Below are 17,661 nucleotides of genomic sequence, written 5' to 3' on the forward strand. Positions count from 1 at the left end.
AATTCTCTCATTATAGTATAAATGTTACAGTTTTATTTTTTGGCTTATACTTTTTTCCAAGAACTTTTAGCAAGAGTATGACAGTTTAAAGTTACTTATTATTGAGAGCTTTTGCTGAACTAGAATTCTAACTTATGCTTTTCAGAACATGAAGAATGATGAGATCCTCTGGAGATTAGGTCGAGCAACATATGAAAAAGCAAAAGCAGCCAAAACAGATGATGAGAAGAAAGCTCTGTATAGGGAAGCCTTGAATTTTGTTGAAGAAGCCCTATCAGTTAACCAGAATAACTTTGCTGTACACAAGTGGATGTCCATCCTTATTGATTATGTGTATGGATATGAAGGGACCAAGGCTAGAATATCTCAGTCTTACAATGTAAAGAATCATATGATGGTACGTCAGTGATATTTCAGATTTACAGACAAAATTTTCCATCAGATGACTTGGCTCTGGTGGCAGAGTAGAGAGAAACTTCAAATGCCAATGACAATGAAAAAGTGTGTGTAAAAGGAAACAATTGTAAGTGAATGTAATTAAGACAGTGAGATGCAACAGCGGGTGAGACAGAATAGTTTGAGTGTTAGTTTGATTTAGGAGGACCTGATGGAAGTGGGGTTCTCTAGATAACTGGAAATGGATATGGCAGCAGGTAGAACCTTGGGGACTGGAGTCACAGGATGAAAGAGAAGTATGTTAAGGAGCACATGGGAGGAAAGGTCATTGTATGCAAGTTGCAGTATAGGAGTCCCAGCAGTGTTTTATGGATATGAATTGTGGTTCTTGAATGCAAAAGAAAGGTTGAGGGTGGACATGTTAGAAATGAAAAGCTGGAGGATATATGGTGTAAAGCAGATTGATGGTGTAGGACATGACATTGTTAGAGACAGGTGTGGCAGTGATCATAGTATGATTGGGAAGGCCAGCTAGAGTGTGTTTAGAAATGTTATGGATATATGGAGAAGATGAATGAAGAGAGACTGATAAAGACGATCTGTGTTTCAGAAGAGGGGAAAGTGGGAGGCTAATGAGGAGATGGAAGGATGAGGTGAAGGAGGGCTTGAACATTCAGGCGGGGCAAGAGATGAGCACTGGACAGAATGAGTTTGAGTGACATGGTATAAAAGGAGTGACACTCTGTCAGTGGGCAGAGCCATGGCATGTAAAGTGATTGAGATAAACTATAGAGTAGTCTTTTTTTTTTTACCAGATTTTGATATATTGTCTCAGATTTTGATATATTATACGTGACAGATATAGTAGGCTGGATGAGTGCAAGTGGGGCTGGTGTTCATTTTTCCTCCCACTACCTTGCTAAAATGGGAAAGGCAGTTAGGTTAACAAAGAAAATGGGTAGTATTATAAAAATCACATACTGACCATTTATTTGAATTTGTGAATAACAAATCTAATGTATATATACTTGATGAATTTGCAGAAGGCTTGTGAGTTGAATCCAACAGATGGGACTTCATGGCACCTATTAGGATTTTGGTGAGTTTTGTTTTCCCTACATAGGAAATGATTAAGGAAATTGTATGTTCAGTGAAAAGACAGATGTGATGACTTTTGTACCAAGATTAAAAACACAAAGCTTAAGTTGACAGCTACATAAAATTTATGTTGAGTGTAAGCTATTCATTTGTATGAATATGTGGAATTTACTTCAAAAATTGTCATTGGTAGTATGTTCCCACACAGGATGTGGAGTAGTCTTTGGTAAAAATATTAAACTGTTAACCCTTAACTCCTGACTTAGGTATCTTTTCCAACCATGTGATTCTGCATTTTTCAAGCTGTTTACACAATACAGTTAACCATACAGGTTTACAGAATGCAGTTAATCTTGAAATTTCAGAGGTATTCTTATAAAAAGATCAAAAAGATTTCAGATGAATATTTTCACGTGTAGAAGTTTTGTAGGCGTTTTAGCACGACGTGCAGAAGGGTAGTACCATAGTAATATTCAAGTGTCGTTAAGTTTTGTTGTTTCTAATACCTACACATTATCATCATTTTAACATATAGATTAAATCTTATTGTGATAGTACAATTTATTGGTAATGTTTTTCATAAAATTTAACCTTTATAGTAAACTCAAAAGCTCAGAATTTACCAAATTGCACCAGTCAGATGCACTGTTGTCAAAGTCAACTCTGGAAACACCTTTTCCTGCCTTATCTTGGTCAGCTTTTGATACTCAAAAAGGCACTGTCATAAAATCACTCTCCACATGATCCAAAGGCAGATCATCATTGTTATAAATTTAGGATCATCTGCCTGGGCATCCAAATTTAGCCCAAAGCTGCTCAGTTTTCCTAGAAAACTCATGATAATGTGATGTCATTGGTATGACTGGAGGATGATGACTGACCACTGGGAGAAATCATCATGCTCTACTACTCAGCAACACCCAGACTCGGCAGGTGACCTTTGAATACAGTGCAGACATGAAATGATGCGTAAATATCAATCTGGAGGTGTTGTCCATTTCTTGTAAATATCTGTCAAGACAAGTTAAGGGGTTAATGTTTCTTTTGAGTTTCTGAAACCAGCTTTAAGTAGATGACTCTCGTCTTAGAATTGTGGGCATGACCCTGAATGTAGGCAGTTATAAGAAATGTCATGTAGTCTATCCAGTCAAAAGGGAAATGATGAGAGAATGAGGCAATTTTTTAATAATAGGAATATTTAATGCTTTAAAACATTTGGTGAGACTGCTGTTGCTACATTAGGTGTATGATGTGTATAAAAAAAAGATAGTAGGTTGTGAAATAGAAATAAAAGTAGAAAAAAGAGCCATGCATTATGTGGCTAAAGTATGTGAAACAAAAAGTTGAAGCTTTGAAAACTAGAAGAAAATTTTTTCAAACTCAGCAGCATGTAGGAAGCAGGATATGAGTTGTGTAATTTAGATTGGTATTGGATAATCTTTGCTGCCATAGTGCAATATTTGATTAGTTTTTCCTTCGTGTATATGTAATACATCTTCACAGGTACTACAGTATTGCCAGCATCCCTTGGTACCAGCGGAAGATTGCCTCTGTAGTGTTTGCCACGCCTCCGGCTGGGACATATGAAGAAGCACTTGAACATTTTCTTCATGCTGAGCAAGTGGAGCCCAATTTTTACAGGCAAGTCTTTACCAAAACAGTAGGCTGGAATATGTGACGAATCATGTGATAAATATCTTTGCACTGTATTTATTGAATGATCTGAACATATACCTGTTCATCATATCTCTCTGTGTATCTCTATCTTTGATGCCTTTTACCTTCGGGAATTCTCTGAAGGGGTGGCAATGGCAAGAGAGTCTCCATCATTGGTGAACTCCAGTGCTGCTTCTTAGCCTTTTGGTGCCTCACACTAAACAGGCCACTGGCAGAGGGCAACTCTGGGGCAGTGTTTCCAAAGCCTCCTACCTAATGTTCCTACTGACTACTTCTACATAATGCTCTGCCTAAATGTTCCTACCTACTACTTCTATCTAATATTCCAATCTAATGTTCTTATGTACTACTTTTATCTTTTGCTCCTCCCATTGGCTGCCTACCAACTACTATCTACTATTACTCATCTTGTAAGAATAATTAATTGTAGTAGGTCATTTATTCATGTTCAAGCCTAAATTCAAAGAAAATAGTTTGTAAGATTTAGGACTGAATAGGATATAAGTGCTTTGTTTTTATCACGATCCTTAATCTTTAGTCTAGCAATGGATTGGAATGGTTAGGAGCCATCATTTTCTTAAAAAGCCTGTGGTTTTCCAATTGCCTGACCGCATCCCCGTTTACGTTTGATTAAGTGGGGGTCACAACTTCTATAGTAGGCATGAGCATAACCGAAGTTCATCAGTCAAGCTCTCCAACTATCATGATATAAACACAGTGCATCTAATGGTGTCTTCTGTATCTGAGTAGAAAGCTGTGGGGCTAGTAGCATGGCAAGGCATGCCAGTCTCATCAAACAAAGATCAAATTGTAAAACTGTGCATTTGTCATACTAATACAAATGACTAATTGCATCACCTCCCTCCAGTCATCTCTTTATGTATACTGCGATATATGTGCCTTCTCCCTGTTCTTCAGGTATCATATTGGTCTCTGTTCTCTTACATTGTCTCCATGGTCTTTGCCACCAAGGCTTGGACCTAAATTATGTGCTTGGTTGCTGCCTCACACAGTTGCTGTGTGGAGACTAGCCATTCAAGGATTGAATATTAAGGTACTTCCTTCCTCCCTCAAAGAAGTTAAGCTCTGGGATTCTCTTCTTTTCATCTTTCCATCTTTCTATAGCTTTTCTACCATTAAGAGTCAGGTCCATGAACACCTGCAGAGCCCTGACTAATTTCCTCATTCCTTTTCTCTTAGTCTAGTTCCTTTCACCAAGATTACCTTGTTAGGGGCATGTTTTCCCCCCTGCCATATTGGTTACTAAAATAATAACTTTTGTCCCCTTTTCTCTATATAGGGGCACTATACATGCATGTTGCCACTCCTTAGGCACCCTACCTTGGGCCATGCTAATATATATTAAAAAACCTCACTTGCCAGTCAATACCACTCTTACCCTCTTTCTTGAGAAAGTCAGCTTCTGTCACTTCCACTCATGCTACTTTACCACACTTCATCTTACACAAGGCTTTCACTAATTCCTCTCTTTACACTGAGCCATTCCCCATGACTCCCTTTCTCTTCTTACATCACTTTGTTCCAAACACACATTCAACAGTGCAACAAAATATTTACTGTATCTTGGTTTGACCTCTCCTGAGCCTGTTACCATTTTTCCAATTTTGTTCTTCACCATCACTCCTAGTTTTTCTCTTGTTCTCTTCACACCGTTCACCTCCTAAAACTTTTCTTGTTCTCCCTGATGTTCATCATTGCCTTTTCACCACAATTCTCATTTTCCAGTTCCTTTACCTTGCTTTTGATCTGTTGCTTTCTTTTGTACAGCTTTCAGTCACTTTCATTCTTTCCCTGCAGATACCATCCATATACCTCTCTTTTCTCTTTCATCAGCAATTTAACTTTCTCATTCTATCACTTATTACCCTTTGTCATATGTCTGCATCCCAACTTCCTCATTACCACAAACTTTACTCTCTCATGTAAGCAGTGCTTCCCTAATGCCTGCTACTTTTCACTTGCTCTCCGTGGTTATTTACTCTCACCTTATATCAGTCTTCACTCAGTCTTTATATTTATATGATTATTTTATAATAACCCCAGGACCAATATCTATGAAACTCATGGAGTTATCCAGGACATTTCTAATGGCTCCTGCAGCCCAAGGCAGTGCTTCTTCCAGTAGCAGGGAAATGTAAACTCCTTTGGCATAGTCCAGTAACACTCTCAGTCTTTCTTGGCAGTATGATTAACACAAGTGAAAAACAGCCATGAAGCAAGGTACAAGTTATTTGGAACAGTTTATTTGTCTAAGAATTGATAAATAATGAAATGAAAGGGATTATTACCTGATTCTGATTTGTCTCCTAATTGATGGTACAGCTGCATCCACTTACATCTTGGACAATCAGCAATGTCAAAACGTCAATCCTCTCTTTCCATGAGGTGTGAACCCAAGGTGTATTGACTCACTACTTGGAAGTTTTCATTTCTAAATACAAGCTTCCGTTATCCGGAGTTTTGCTCATGTTGAGGTTGTTACTAGTTTCTGCAACATCTCATTACATGTGGTGTTGACTTCGGTTTTGATCAATTAACATGAAGTTATTGTGATGTCACTCCATCCTCTCTGTGTGATATAAACTAGCAAGTATCAACCCATGAGATAGAAGCTAAGGCTGAGGCTATGCCATTCATCTTTTAATACCACTGATACAATGATTGTGCTATAGGTGTTATCTTAACCCAAGTGGGAAACACAAATTCATAAATGGAAGTGACTTTTAAGAAATTAATGAGGAATGATAATATCTAATACTTGATAATGATTTAATTGCCAGAAGTGGAATCACCATAAGCGGGGTGAGGGTGGTGGGAAGGAAAACTGTATGTTAGGGTAGTTGAAAGTAAAGCATGATGTGTTGGGCCTGCCTCTGATCATCCTAGCTTGAAGCTGTGGCATGAAGACATTGGCAAATAAAAAAGTATTAACCTCAATGATAAGGTTATATATTACTCTTCATGCAGGATGTTCCTCTTTCTGCACTGTAGCTCTATTGTTCAAATGAGATAGATGGAATCCTTAAACAAATTTCTTTCTACAAGCTGGTCCTATTAAAGATTCATTTTAACATGTAATTTTCGTGAATATGAAAGGATACTTATTTGATATACAATCTATATAACAACAAAGAATGTTAATTTCCTAAAGTTTTATGTTAAAAATACTTCAGTAAATGACTGCACTTTGTATGATTGTGTTTACATGTGGTTTACATTTCTCATTGTTATATTAATTACACAGACTTCATTGGTTTCCTGTAATGTTAAACATGCAATAGAGATGCAATATATAAGAAGCATAACATAATATAAGATATCAGGGAAAAATGATGCCTGTGGTTGGGTTTTTCATGGAGTGTGGCTTAAGTGCAGTGGAAGTGAGGTTCTTTGGTGGTGGTCCTCACTGTGGGATTGGTCACATATTAGCCTGGAGTTGTGATGTGTGATTCATACAGATATCAAGTTTGACATTAGTTAATGAATTACATACTTTGCCTTGGAGATGAACTTTGAAGTAACTTTTTGAATATATCCAGCGCCATCATTCTTAACCAGCTGACAAATGTAAATACTATATTGGAAAATTACATAATGCCCACCATTTAGTCAGATGATATTTTGTTATTCACATCCACTTTACCAGTTTATTGAATTTGCCTTGTGATATACTAATTCATAATCTCTTGTTAACCCTCGCATATCATTAGAATCATCAAATAAGCTCGTATAAATTACGTTTCTTAACATACAATAATAAACATTTTCATGCTGTAGATGTGCCGAAAGCTAAAAAGAGCCACAAGTTATATTTCTACATAAAACAGTGGACAGGATGCAATAATTTGTTATGCTCAACCATCCCAAACCACTACCACAATAAAGTATCTACATTCCGATAATAAAGATTGCACCTGTCTGGTGCTAAGTCCATCCCTTCTCCTAACATCATGTCTCACTATGCACACCTACCTTATGGAGAATACCATACTTTTGTTACAGGCTGTAAACTATGAAACTGTTGATGTGCTGCAAAACAATATTTTTTTTTCATATTCATTATACTTGGAATGTTTGACACTTATTGGGTAATTATACTGAGAAGAAATGGGCAAGTAAATATTCAGATGCATCCTTTACCTGCTTCATAGGTTGTAAGAGCCTCTCCCAATGCACAAAAAACACACATACTTACAAACAATGAACTTAGCAGGTCACCCTGGAATTGGTGACATTTACTTCTGTGGGTGGAGGGAAGGACATGGCCTGTAAGTGTCTGTGTGCCTGTGTGTTAAGTAAAAGTTAGGTGTAGGGGAGTTGCATTATCATGGAATAATTCATACCTATAACACAAGCTAAGAATAATATTCTGGTTTGTGATTAACTTCACTATCAGCATTTTTACTTAGTCCCACTGACTACTATATTTGCTACATAAAATACTGTGTTGTATGTAGGTGTCACCTATCACTGTACCCCTCTCTAACCACTCTTCTATCTTTACCTTGTCACCACTTCACATGCTGACTCCTGTCGTTTCCTGCACCCCCACCCCAGGTAACTAATGGAAGCTTTGAAGTACAAAGTTGATACTTCTTTGGTTCACATCTCACAGAAAGAGAAGATTGACACTGCTAACTGTCCTGGTTGGAAGTGGAGGCAGCTGTACGTTATCCAAGTATTATTTGATATGTTTAGCTGATTAACCAGAATAAAAATCCCTAGAACCTTATTCAGCATAATGATTAGCAAGTATTTTTTTATATTGTTGGTTCTAGTCACAGAAAAAAATCCACATCAAGGTTGGACCTTTATTAGAATATGAAGAGGGTTAATGAGAAGGAGAGAAAAGAGATGAGCAAAAGTAATTTAAGAATTTTGGAGGAAATGGAAAACGTATTTTAAAAAGTGCCAGGTCATAGTTGCTGGGAAAGACATGAGAGGGGGAGAGTGTTCCAAATCTTCAAAGTGTAGGGAAAGAAACAGTTAGCTAATTGGCCCATCCTTGAGTTGCCAACAGCGACACAGTAATCATGCATTGCTGTAGCTTGCCATGTATTATGTTGTCGAGCTGATGGTGGGGGCATATAAGCAACCAGCTCTCAGGAGCAAAAACCAAAGTATGTTGTTTATTTAATATATTGCATGTACAGTGTGGTTTTAAAAAAAAATTCCAAGTTTTCAACATACTTTGGCAGAAATTAAAAAAAATTTGGTAAAATTTTTAGTATTTGTAAACATTGATATGTAAGGTGATGAGGAGGCTCTTTTTACATTCATTCTTCACCCATTCTTGAAAAGGCACCCTGGATCCAGTGGTTTTGTTTAACTGAGTAACTAAAATATAATTACCTATTGTTGATACTACAGTGGGTTTAAATTCAACTGATCGAGTGAAATACAAATTTTACACCTGTGTTCTTATTGGACATGATGAAGTAACACTTATGGCAGTGGAAAAAGAAGGCCTAAAAATATTTTCCCAAAATAAAGCTGTCTCCTAAATAATGGTATCGTAAAGAATGTCTAAAAAGAAGTTAATAATTTAAAGATTATTCTTTATGGGGATTTTTTTCTCAAAAGAGGAAAGTCGTGTAATGAGTGATATACTATCTGTATACTTTACCCTGTCTGCTAATTGAAAGGTAATTCTTTACTGGTCAGGATGATGAATAACACTTTTAGTGATCTTAAACAGAATCAAAAAGAAATGGCCTGAAATTAAAAGGGTTGAATTTTTCATTTCTTTTTCAAAATTAGAAAATATCATGATTAGGAGTTTGTTATTTTTATTGTCATCCAGTTGGAGGTAAGTTATACCTTTGAAAGGTTACAACTAAGTAACTAATATTTGATTACAATTACATATTGCTGTTCCACAAAACCCATGTGTTTGTTTAGGAATAGACATTGCTGGGGGTTTCTTTGTCAAGAAGCATTAAAGAGTTTTGATACCCTCTGGTACCAGGTTTATCTCTTGTAATTTGTTTACTTGGTTCACAAGTAGCTAATGAGTGCCAGCAGAGGATAAAAAAAAAAAAAGTCTCATTGGATATTTTTTATCTGGCTCTAGAAGTCTTCCGTATTTCTAAGCCTATGACATTATGTTGCGCTAGATTTCTGCATATTGTAATTTTTACCACTGTAATTATTCCCTTTGTCCTTCAGCCAACTTTAAATGCACAACTGACACATCCACTTTATTTCTTGTTTTATAAATTATCGTGTCATTAGTACACTGTGATAGATTTTCTGTTTATTATATCTCTAATGTCCATTCACTCCAGGAATTCACATCAAGGGGATGGCCACGGCAAAAATCTCCACCTATCCCTGTCCTGCTTACACTATTCTTTGCATTTTCCATCATTTCTCTCCCTCCAGTTCTCTTCCACCATTTTTCCCCATGTCACAGGGAGTCTCCTCTCATACCAATCCCTTTAATTGTACTATTATACACTCTCTTTGTAAACTCCTCGATTACTTTCTTTCCACATGCCCAAAGTACCTCAAAGTATTACATTTCACCCTCTCTACCATTCCACAATTCATTCTCTGCCATTCCACTTCTGTTATTTCTATCTTCATTCCATTTAGTCATGCCACATACTTCTCTCAAATAGCTCATTTCCACAGCCTGGATTCTTGACCTCTGGGACTCATTCCATGTCCATGTTTTGGAAGGACAATGCTATCCCTTAATCCTTTTTTCACTTCCATACTTACACATCTACCCTTCATGATTCTGTTAAGGGACCCTATGACTCTTCTACCCTTACTGCTCTACCACTTATCTCTCCTTCCTCATCACCAAACCTACCCAAAATAACTTCTCAATACTTAAATTCTCTCACCTCTTTCAGTCTTTCTCTTCCCTTATGTGTAAACACAGTTTTGTATACTTTCTTCTTTCACTCTATAGGGTTTTGCAAAATTTATACTTTCACTCTTTTCCCTTTCAGATACCATTACTTAACGTTACTCACACTGGCTTTCATTCATTATGCTTGCAGAAAACCTTCTGCAACTCCTCTACACTTTCAGCAAACAACACAGTATCGTCCACAAACAGGCTCGTCACTCACCACCAGACCTCATCTCCACACTCATCTCTTGCACCCCCTTCTTATCACTACATCCATATTTATTTATTTATTATTTTATTTGATTTATTTTGCTTTGTCGCTGTCTCCCGCGTTAGCGAGGTAGCGCAAGGAAACAGATGAAAGAATGGCCCAACCCGTCCACATACACATGTATATACATACATGTCCACAAATGCACAATATACATACCTATACATCTCAATGTACACATATATATACACACACAGACATATACATATATACACATGTACATAATTCATACTGTCTGCCTTTATTTGTTCCCATCGCCACCTCGCCACACATGGAATACCAACCCCCTCCCCCCTCATGTGTGCGAGGTAGCGCTAGGAAAAACACCAAGGCCCCATTCGTTCACACTCAGTCTCTAGCTGTCATGTAATAATGCACCGAAACCACAGCTCCCTTTCCACATCCAGGCCCCACACACTTTGCATGGTTTACCCCAGACGATTCATATGCCCTGGTTCAATCCATTTACAGTACGTCGACCCTGGTATACCACATCGTTCCAATTCACTCTATTCCTTGCACGCCTTTCACCGTCCTGCATGTTCAGGCCCCGATCACTCAAAATCTTTTTCACTCCATCTTTCCATCTCCAATTTGGTCTCCCACTTCTCCTCGTTCCCTCCACCTCTGACACATATATCCTCTTGGTCAATCTTTCCCCACTCATTCTCTCCATGTGACCAAACCATTTCAAAACACCCTCTTCTGCTCTCTCAACCACACTCTTTTTATTTCCACACATCTCTCTCACCCTTACATTACTTACTCGATCAAACCACCTCACACCACATATTGTCCTCAAACATCTCATTTCCAGCACGTCCACCCTCCTGCGCACAACTCTATCCATAGCCCACGCCTCACAATCGTACAACATTGTTGGAACCACTATTCCTTCAAACATACCCATTTTTGCTTTCCGAGATAATGTTCTCGACTTCCAAACATTCTTCAAGGCTCCCAGAATTTTCGCCCCCTCCCCCACCCTATGATTCACTTCCGCTTCCATGGTTCCATCCGCTGCCAGATCCACTCCCAAATATCTAAAACACTTCACTTCCTCCAGCTTTTCTCCATTCAAACTTACCTCCCAATTGACTTGACCCTCAACCCTACTGTACCTAATAACCTTGCTCTTATTCACATTTACTCTTAACTTTCTTCTTTCACACACTTTACCAAACTCAGTCACCAGCTTCTGCAGTTTCTTACATGAATCAGCCACCAGCGCTGTATCATCAGCGAACAACAACTGACTCACTTCCCAAGCTCTCTCATCCACAACAGACTTCATACTTGCCCCTCTTTCCAAAACTCTTGCATTCACCTCCCTAACAACCCCATCCATAAACAAATTAAACAACCATGGAGACATCACACACCCCTGCCGCAAACCTACATTCACTGAGAACCAATCACTTTCCTCTCTTCCTACATGTACACATGCCTTACATCCTCGATAAAAACTTTTCACTGCTTCTAACAACTTGCCTCCCACACCATATATTCTTAAAACCTTCCACAGAGCATCTCTATCAACTCTATCATATGCCTTCTCCAGATCCATAAATGCTACATACAATCTATTTGTTTTTCTAAGTATTTCTCGCATACATTCTTCAAAGCAAACACCTGATCCACACATCCTCTACCACTTCTGAAACCACACTGCTCTTCCCCAATCTGATGCTCTGTACATGCCTTCACCCTCTCAATCAATGCCCTCCCATATGATTTACCAGGAATACTCAACAAACTTATACCTCTGTAATATGAGCACTCACTCTTATCCCCTTTGCCTTTATACAATGGCACTATGCAAGCATTCCGCCAATCCATATATATATATATGTTAAAAAGACATGGTGACATCACACACACCTGCCTCATACCCCCATGTATATTGAAACTTTCAAGCAACTCTCCATCCACTCTTGCACTTGCATTTTCTCCTCTGAAGAAGACTTTCATACCATCCAACAGTTATCCCTCTACCTGATGCATTCTTAATACATCTCATAAAGCGAGCTTTCTCCAGATCCATAAAAGCTACATACAGCTTCTTACCTTTTGCTTCATACTTTCCCACAATCATTTGCACCACAAAAATCTGATCCACACATCCCCTACCTTTCCTAAAACCCCGTTGTTCCTCACCTTATCAGTTAACACTTGCATACACTTTTCTCTGTGTACTTAACAGACTTATTCCTTTAGAATTGCTACATACATCCTTAGCACCTTTTCCTTTGAATAAAGGAACAATAATAGCTTTATCCCACTCCTCAGGCACAACCTTCTGTTTCCATATTAGATGCATCCACTCTATTATTTTTTCTTCATCATACTTGAGCATTTCAGCCATAATCACATTCACCCCAGGTGTCTCTCCTACCTTCAACTTCTTTATTGTCCTTTTTACCTCCCTTCTTGCTATAGGTCCCTGCATTTGTATCCTTTTCTTTCCATCCTCCATGCCCATGCATGTAACAACTGCTGCTTCACCTTCTCCAACATTCATAAGTTCTTCAAAATACTCTCCATTTTCCTTTCAATTCCTCCTTTTGATTCAGCAACTCCCCTTCCTTACTTCTGACATTAACATTTCTTTTCTTACAGTCACCTCTTTCCTTTTCCACCTTCTTCCAGTACAATTTCTTATACTTATCTTTGTCACTGTTTAATCTTTTTGAACTCTTTTCTAGTCCTCTAATCATGTCTTGAGAAATTTATGTCAGTCACGTGTTGATGCTAATTTGTAAATGCAACATACATTGAGAAAGCTTTGACCTTTCACCTTTATGCATCAAGTATAGGAAAGAATGAAATGTGTGTTCCACAAAAGTTTGCACATTATTACAGATTTCAAGACAATGAGACACATTGTGAAGAGCAGTTTTTAGCAAATACACCTCAAATTATAGTACTTTGGGTATTCAGTAGGATTTGAACTAAATTACCCATTGCAAGAGGGATGTTGTGTTACACAATAGGATGGGCAAATGATATTGATATAGCTCAGTGTATAAGTCTTTGTAAACATAACTGATTTCATTTATTTAAAATTTACAGTAAGAACTTACTAATGATTGGGAAGTGTTACCAGATGCTTGGGAAGAAGGCAGAAGCAAAAGACTATTTCCTGCGCACTAAAAATTACCCAATGAAGATCAAAGATGATGAAGAAGCAGTGGCAGAAGCATCTAGTCTTCTTAGAGGACTTTGAATTTTTGTAAAATTGTCATCACATAAAATGTAACAGGAATTACAATGTCAAGGTGTGTTGCACATCAATGTAATCACAATAAGAAAATAAGTCATAGACATTTCATATTTGCTACATAAATGCTTTATTTTTACATAAAGAGTTGTGTGTTCTGGCATTGTTCTAAATATTTCCATTTTGACATTATTGCATTTTTGTCATCTTTTATGTAATAGTATATCATGTAGTGCATATGCTTAATTTAAAAAGGATGGCTATGATTGATATTTTGTCATTTCATAATGGTTGTACAGCCAGAAGGCAGATATTGAATTTCAGAGCAAGATAATTCGTATATTTGTATCATATAGTAACAAAATTTATGTTGAATATAGTTAAGAGGTGTTAATGTCTTTCAGTCTTGTACAAAAACTTGAAATATTTTAGCAAAATATACATACCTTATTTGCCCACCCAGCCCTTTATAATAAAATACACTATGAAGTACCTAGATTTTATAGTGAATATTGGACTGAAATGCACACCAATCCATGTTGGAATTTTGGAAAATATATCTTGCCTGACTTTGCGGAATTAAGAACTGGATTGCAATAAGAACTTTAGTGAATGAAAGGTTTTTGAGTGTAGTCTGAGCAAGAGGTTTGCAAGGTAGAATGCATTTCCTCAGTTTGATAATATGGCCTTTAAATCTTGATTTTGCCAAGTTCATTTAGGTCAGACATACTATCAATACAGATGGGTAGCCCACATAGTAATGTATGGATTATGATGACATAAAGAATAATGATGTTGGAAAGATATGTGCCTTTAAAGGAATTACTTGAAAGAGAAATGGATGGACACATGCCAAGGTAGTGAGATCTTGTCAGACTATAACAATTTGATGAAAAAGGTTTGAAATAATCTGACTGAAGGTACAAGGTGAAGGGATGGATCACAGAAGATAGGACTGATGAAGTAAGTTATTTGTTGGTGGAAAGGAGTTTAAATGGGGAATAATTGTTATACACTGTTCACTCAAATCTAATAGCTGGAGCCAAGAAATGTTTGAATCAGGGGTGCTCATTGGTTAATGCAACACTGAGGAGTGTGGTAAATCTACAGCTCTTCTTATTTCAACACACATGTGTGTCAGAGGTGGAGGGAACAAGGAGAAGTGGGAGACCGAATTGGAGGTGGAAGGATGGAGTGAAAAATATTTTGAGCAATTGAGGCCTGAACTTACAGGAGCATGAAAGGCTTGTAAGGAATAGAGTGAATTGGAACAATGTGGTATACTGGGGTTGATGTGCTGTCAGTGGATTGAACTAGGGCATGTGAAGCATCTGGGGCAAACCATGGAAAGTTTTGTAGAGCCTGGATGTGGAAAGGGAGCCGTGGTTTCGATGCATTACACATGAGAGCTAGAGACTGAGTGTGAATGAATGTGGCCTTTGTTGTCTTTTCCTAGTGCTACCTCGCACGTGCACAGGGGGAGGGAGTGCTGTTTCATGTGTGGCGGGGTGGCGACAGGAATAGATGAAGGCAGCAAGTATGATAATGTACATGTGTGTATATGTATGTATACGTTGAGATGTATAGGTATGTATATGTGTATGTGTGGGTGTTTATGTATATGCATTTGTCTGTGGGTGGGTTGGGTCATTCTTTTGTCTGTTTCCTTGCACTACCTCGCTAACATGGGAGACAGCAACTAAGTATGATAAATATATAAATATTTATATTTGTAAATTGCTTGAAATATAAGCAGCCAGCTTAAATATGAAATAATTTCTGAAGCTAAAGAAGTAAAAATTAGCTTAAAAAGTTTTATAAAATGATGAGTGATGTTTGAAATAAATGTGGGCATGTAGGTGTTTTCAGTAAACAAGGTTACATGCTTTGTTTCATAATGCAATGTGTTGCTAACTGTATGGACTCGTGCTGTACATATTGATTAGGTGCCAGTTTTCATTATTCTGCAGATAATTATCATTTGCCCGTTTACATAATTTTTGCAAATCATTTGTCTGGCTTTATTTTACATAACTTAAAGAAAAAATAGGCAAATTCAACTTTAGGAGTTCAAATGGCTTACATCTGGCACCAGCGTATTACATGCATTTTCAGGTTGTTAGTTTGATATTTTCATGTTTATTTGCCACAATGTGTTTTGCATTGATCACTCTATTTTGGGAGATACAAGATCAGTCAAATATTATTCCTGAAATGTTATACCACCTCTTATTTTGTTTTATTTCTGGCTGAGAAAATATTTGAAAATGAAGAAATGGCAGGAAACTTAGAGTGGTGTGTGCCAAAGTCTGCCAACTCTGCCACTTAATTCCCATCATTTAAAGTTTTGTAGTTATCAATTCGCATTATTTAAAGTTTTGTGGTTGTTTATTCTTTTTTTCTTTCGTACTATTCGCCATTTCCCACGTCAGCGAGGTAGCGTTAAGAACAGAGGAATGGGCCTTTGAGGGAACATCCTCACCTGGCCCCCTTCTCTGTTCCTTCTTTTGGAAAATTGAAAAAAACGAGAGGGGAGGATATCCAGCCACCCGCTCCCTCCCCTTTTAGTCGCCTTCTACGACACACAGGGAATACGTGGGAAGTATTCTTTCTCCCCTATCCCCAGGGTTGTTTATATCACACCTTATTAATCCATTGTGATGATATAAAAACCTTTCATTATAGAAATGGAAATTCTTTGAAAGATGTTGGTACTGTTGTTACATGATGATGATACTTGCTCAGGACCTCTCTTTCTGTCTCTCTCTTGTGTGTTTTATGAATGGCATGTAAACTATCATATGGACTAAGATTTAGCTTGGATAACAAGCTATTGGAGACTAATGGCTATTTTATTCCCAACTTTAGTACTATGATGTAATAGACTCGACAGGTGTTGTGATGAGGGAAGGTAACAGCAATTACAGAGCAGGTGGATGAGTCAGTGTTATAACAATTGAAATATTTTAGATTTATCCTAAGTAATGCAGTTCCTTGATCTTGCTAGCAATAAGTAAATTAATAAATGGCAATAAAAAGTAGGCTAGGATATTACAGCAGCCTGATTGGTGCCAGGTCGCCACTCTCTGGCCGGAGATGTTCCCACAATATTCATTCATTGTTGTCAGGTAACCAAAGTGACTCCTTACTCCACACACACCCTTCACCTATTTGTGTACATCATTACCAGTGAAGCTTTGTGTCCATTCAGTTAAAAGGTCCAAGTGAACAGGGTATAGTTGAGTGCAGTATGTGAGGGTATTGTGAATGGGGAAATTAGGTTCATATGAAAAATCAGCTTAGTATGCAGAGCAACTAAGATTGTGTAATAGTGTGGAGGCCTTTGTTCTCTTTAGCAAACTGGACATGTATGTATGAGAAGCTGTATGCACATGATCCATCCCATCAAAATGGGAATGGAGTCAAGAGGACGTAGGATGGTGGAATAGATTTTATATGTGTGTTTAATAAACTGGAGATTTCTTACTGAAGTTTAGGTAAGCTGTAATTAGATATGGTGATATTTGGTCAGCTTTGGTAATGTTACAGGGAACAACCAGACCTCACAGACCTTTCCATGACCAGCCACTTCACATGACCAGGATCAGTGTTGACCCTGCATACCACATTGTCCCAGTTCATTCTATCATATGCATGCCATTTACCCTCCTGCAAGTTCAGGCTCTGATCTCTCAAAGTCTTTTACAATCCATCCTTCCATCTCCAATTTGGTCTTCCCCCTTCTTTTTGTTCCTTCCACTTTATAATACACACACACGCACACAGATACACAAACACACACACACACTAAAAGGGGGTGGGAGCGGGGACTGGAAACACCCCTCCTTGTATTCAAATTTATAAAATGGGAAACAAGGAGTCAAGCAGGGAGTACTCATCCTCCTCAAAGGCTCAGGTTGGGGTGTCTGAATGTGGGTGGATATAACCAAGATGAGAAGAAAGGAGAGATAGATAGTATGTTTGTGGAAAGAAATCTGCATGTTTTGGCTCTTAAGTGAAACGAAGCTCAAGGGTAAAGGGGAAGAGTGGTTTGGGAAAGTCTCGGGAGTAAAGTCAGGGGCTGGTGAGAGGACAAGAGCTAAGGAAGGAGTA

At 37.9% G+C, this 17,661-nt stretch overlaps 1 protein-coding gene across 2 annotated transcripts in view; it reads left to right on the plus strand.

Annotated features, from left to right (window-relative positions):
• The window catches only part of LOC139766041 (regulator of microtubule dynamics protein 1-like), an 83,145-nt gene extending 69,105 nt beyond the window's left edge, over positions 1 to 14,040 (plus strand). For both annotated transcript variants that reach the window (XM_071694165.1, XM_071694166.1), the window contains exons 4-7: positions 146 to 397; positions 1,440 to 1,495; positions 2,998 to 3,135; positions 13,401 to 14,040. In XM_071694165.1, coding sequence (XP_071550266.1) covers positions 146 to 397; positions 1,440 to 1,495; positions 2,998 to 3,135; positions 13,401 to 13,554 — 600 coding nt within the window. In that variant the 3' untranslated portion in view covers positions 13,555 to 14,040. The remainder of the gene's footprint in view (positions 1 to 145; positions 398 to 1,439; positions 1,496 to 2,997; positions 3,136 to 13,400) is intronic.
• The last annotated feature ends 3,621 nt before the right edge of the window (positions 14,041 to 17,661 follow it).

This window comes from Panulirus ornatus, chromosome 56, assembly GCF_036320965.1.
Source record: "Panulirus ornatus isolate Po-2019 chromosome 56, ASM3632096v1, whole genome shotgun sequence".
Classification (NCBI taxonomy): Eukaryota; Metazoa; Arthropoda; class Malacostraca; order Decapoda; family Palinuridae; genus Panulirus; species Panulirus ornatus.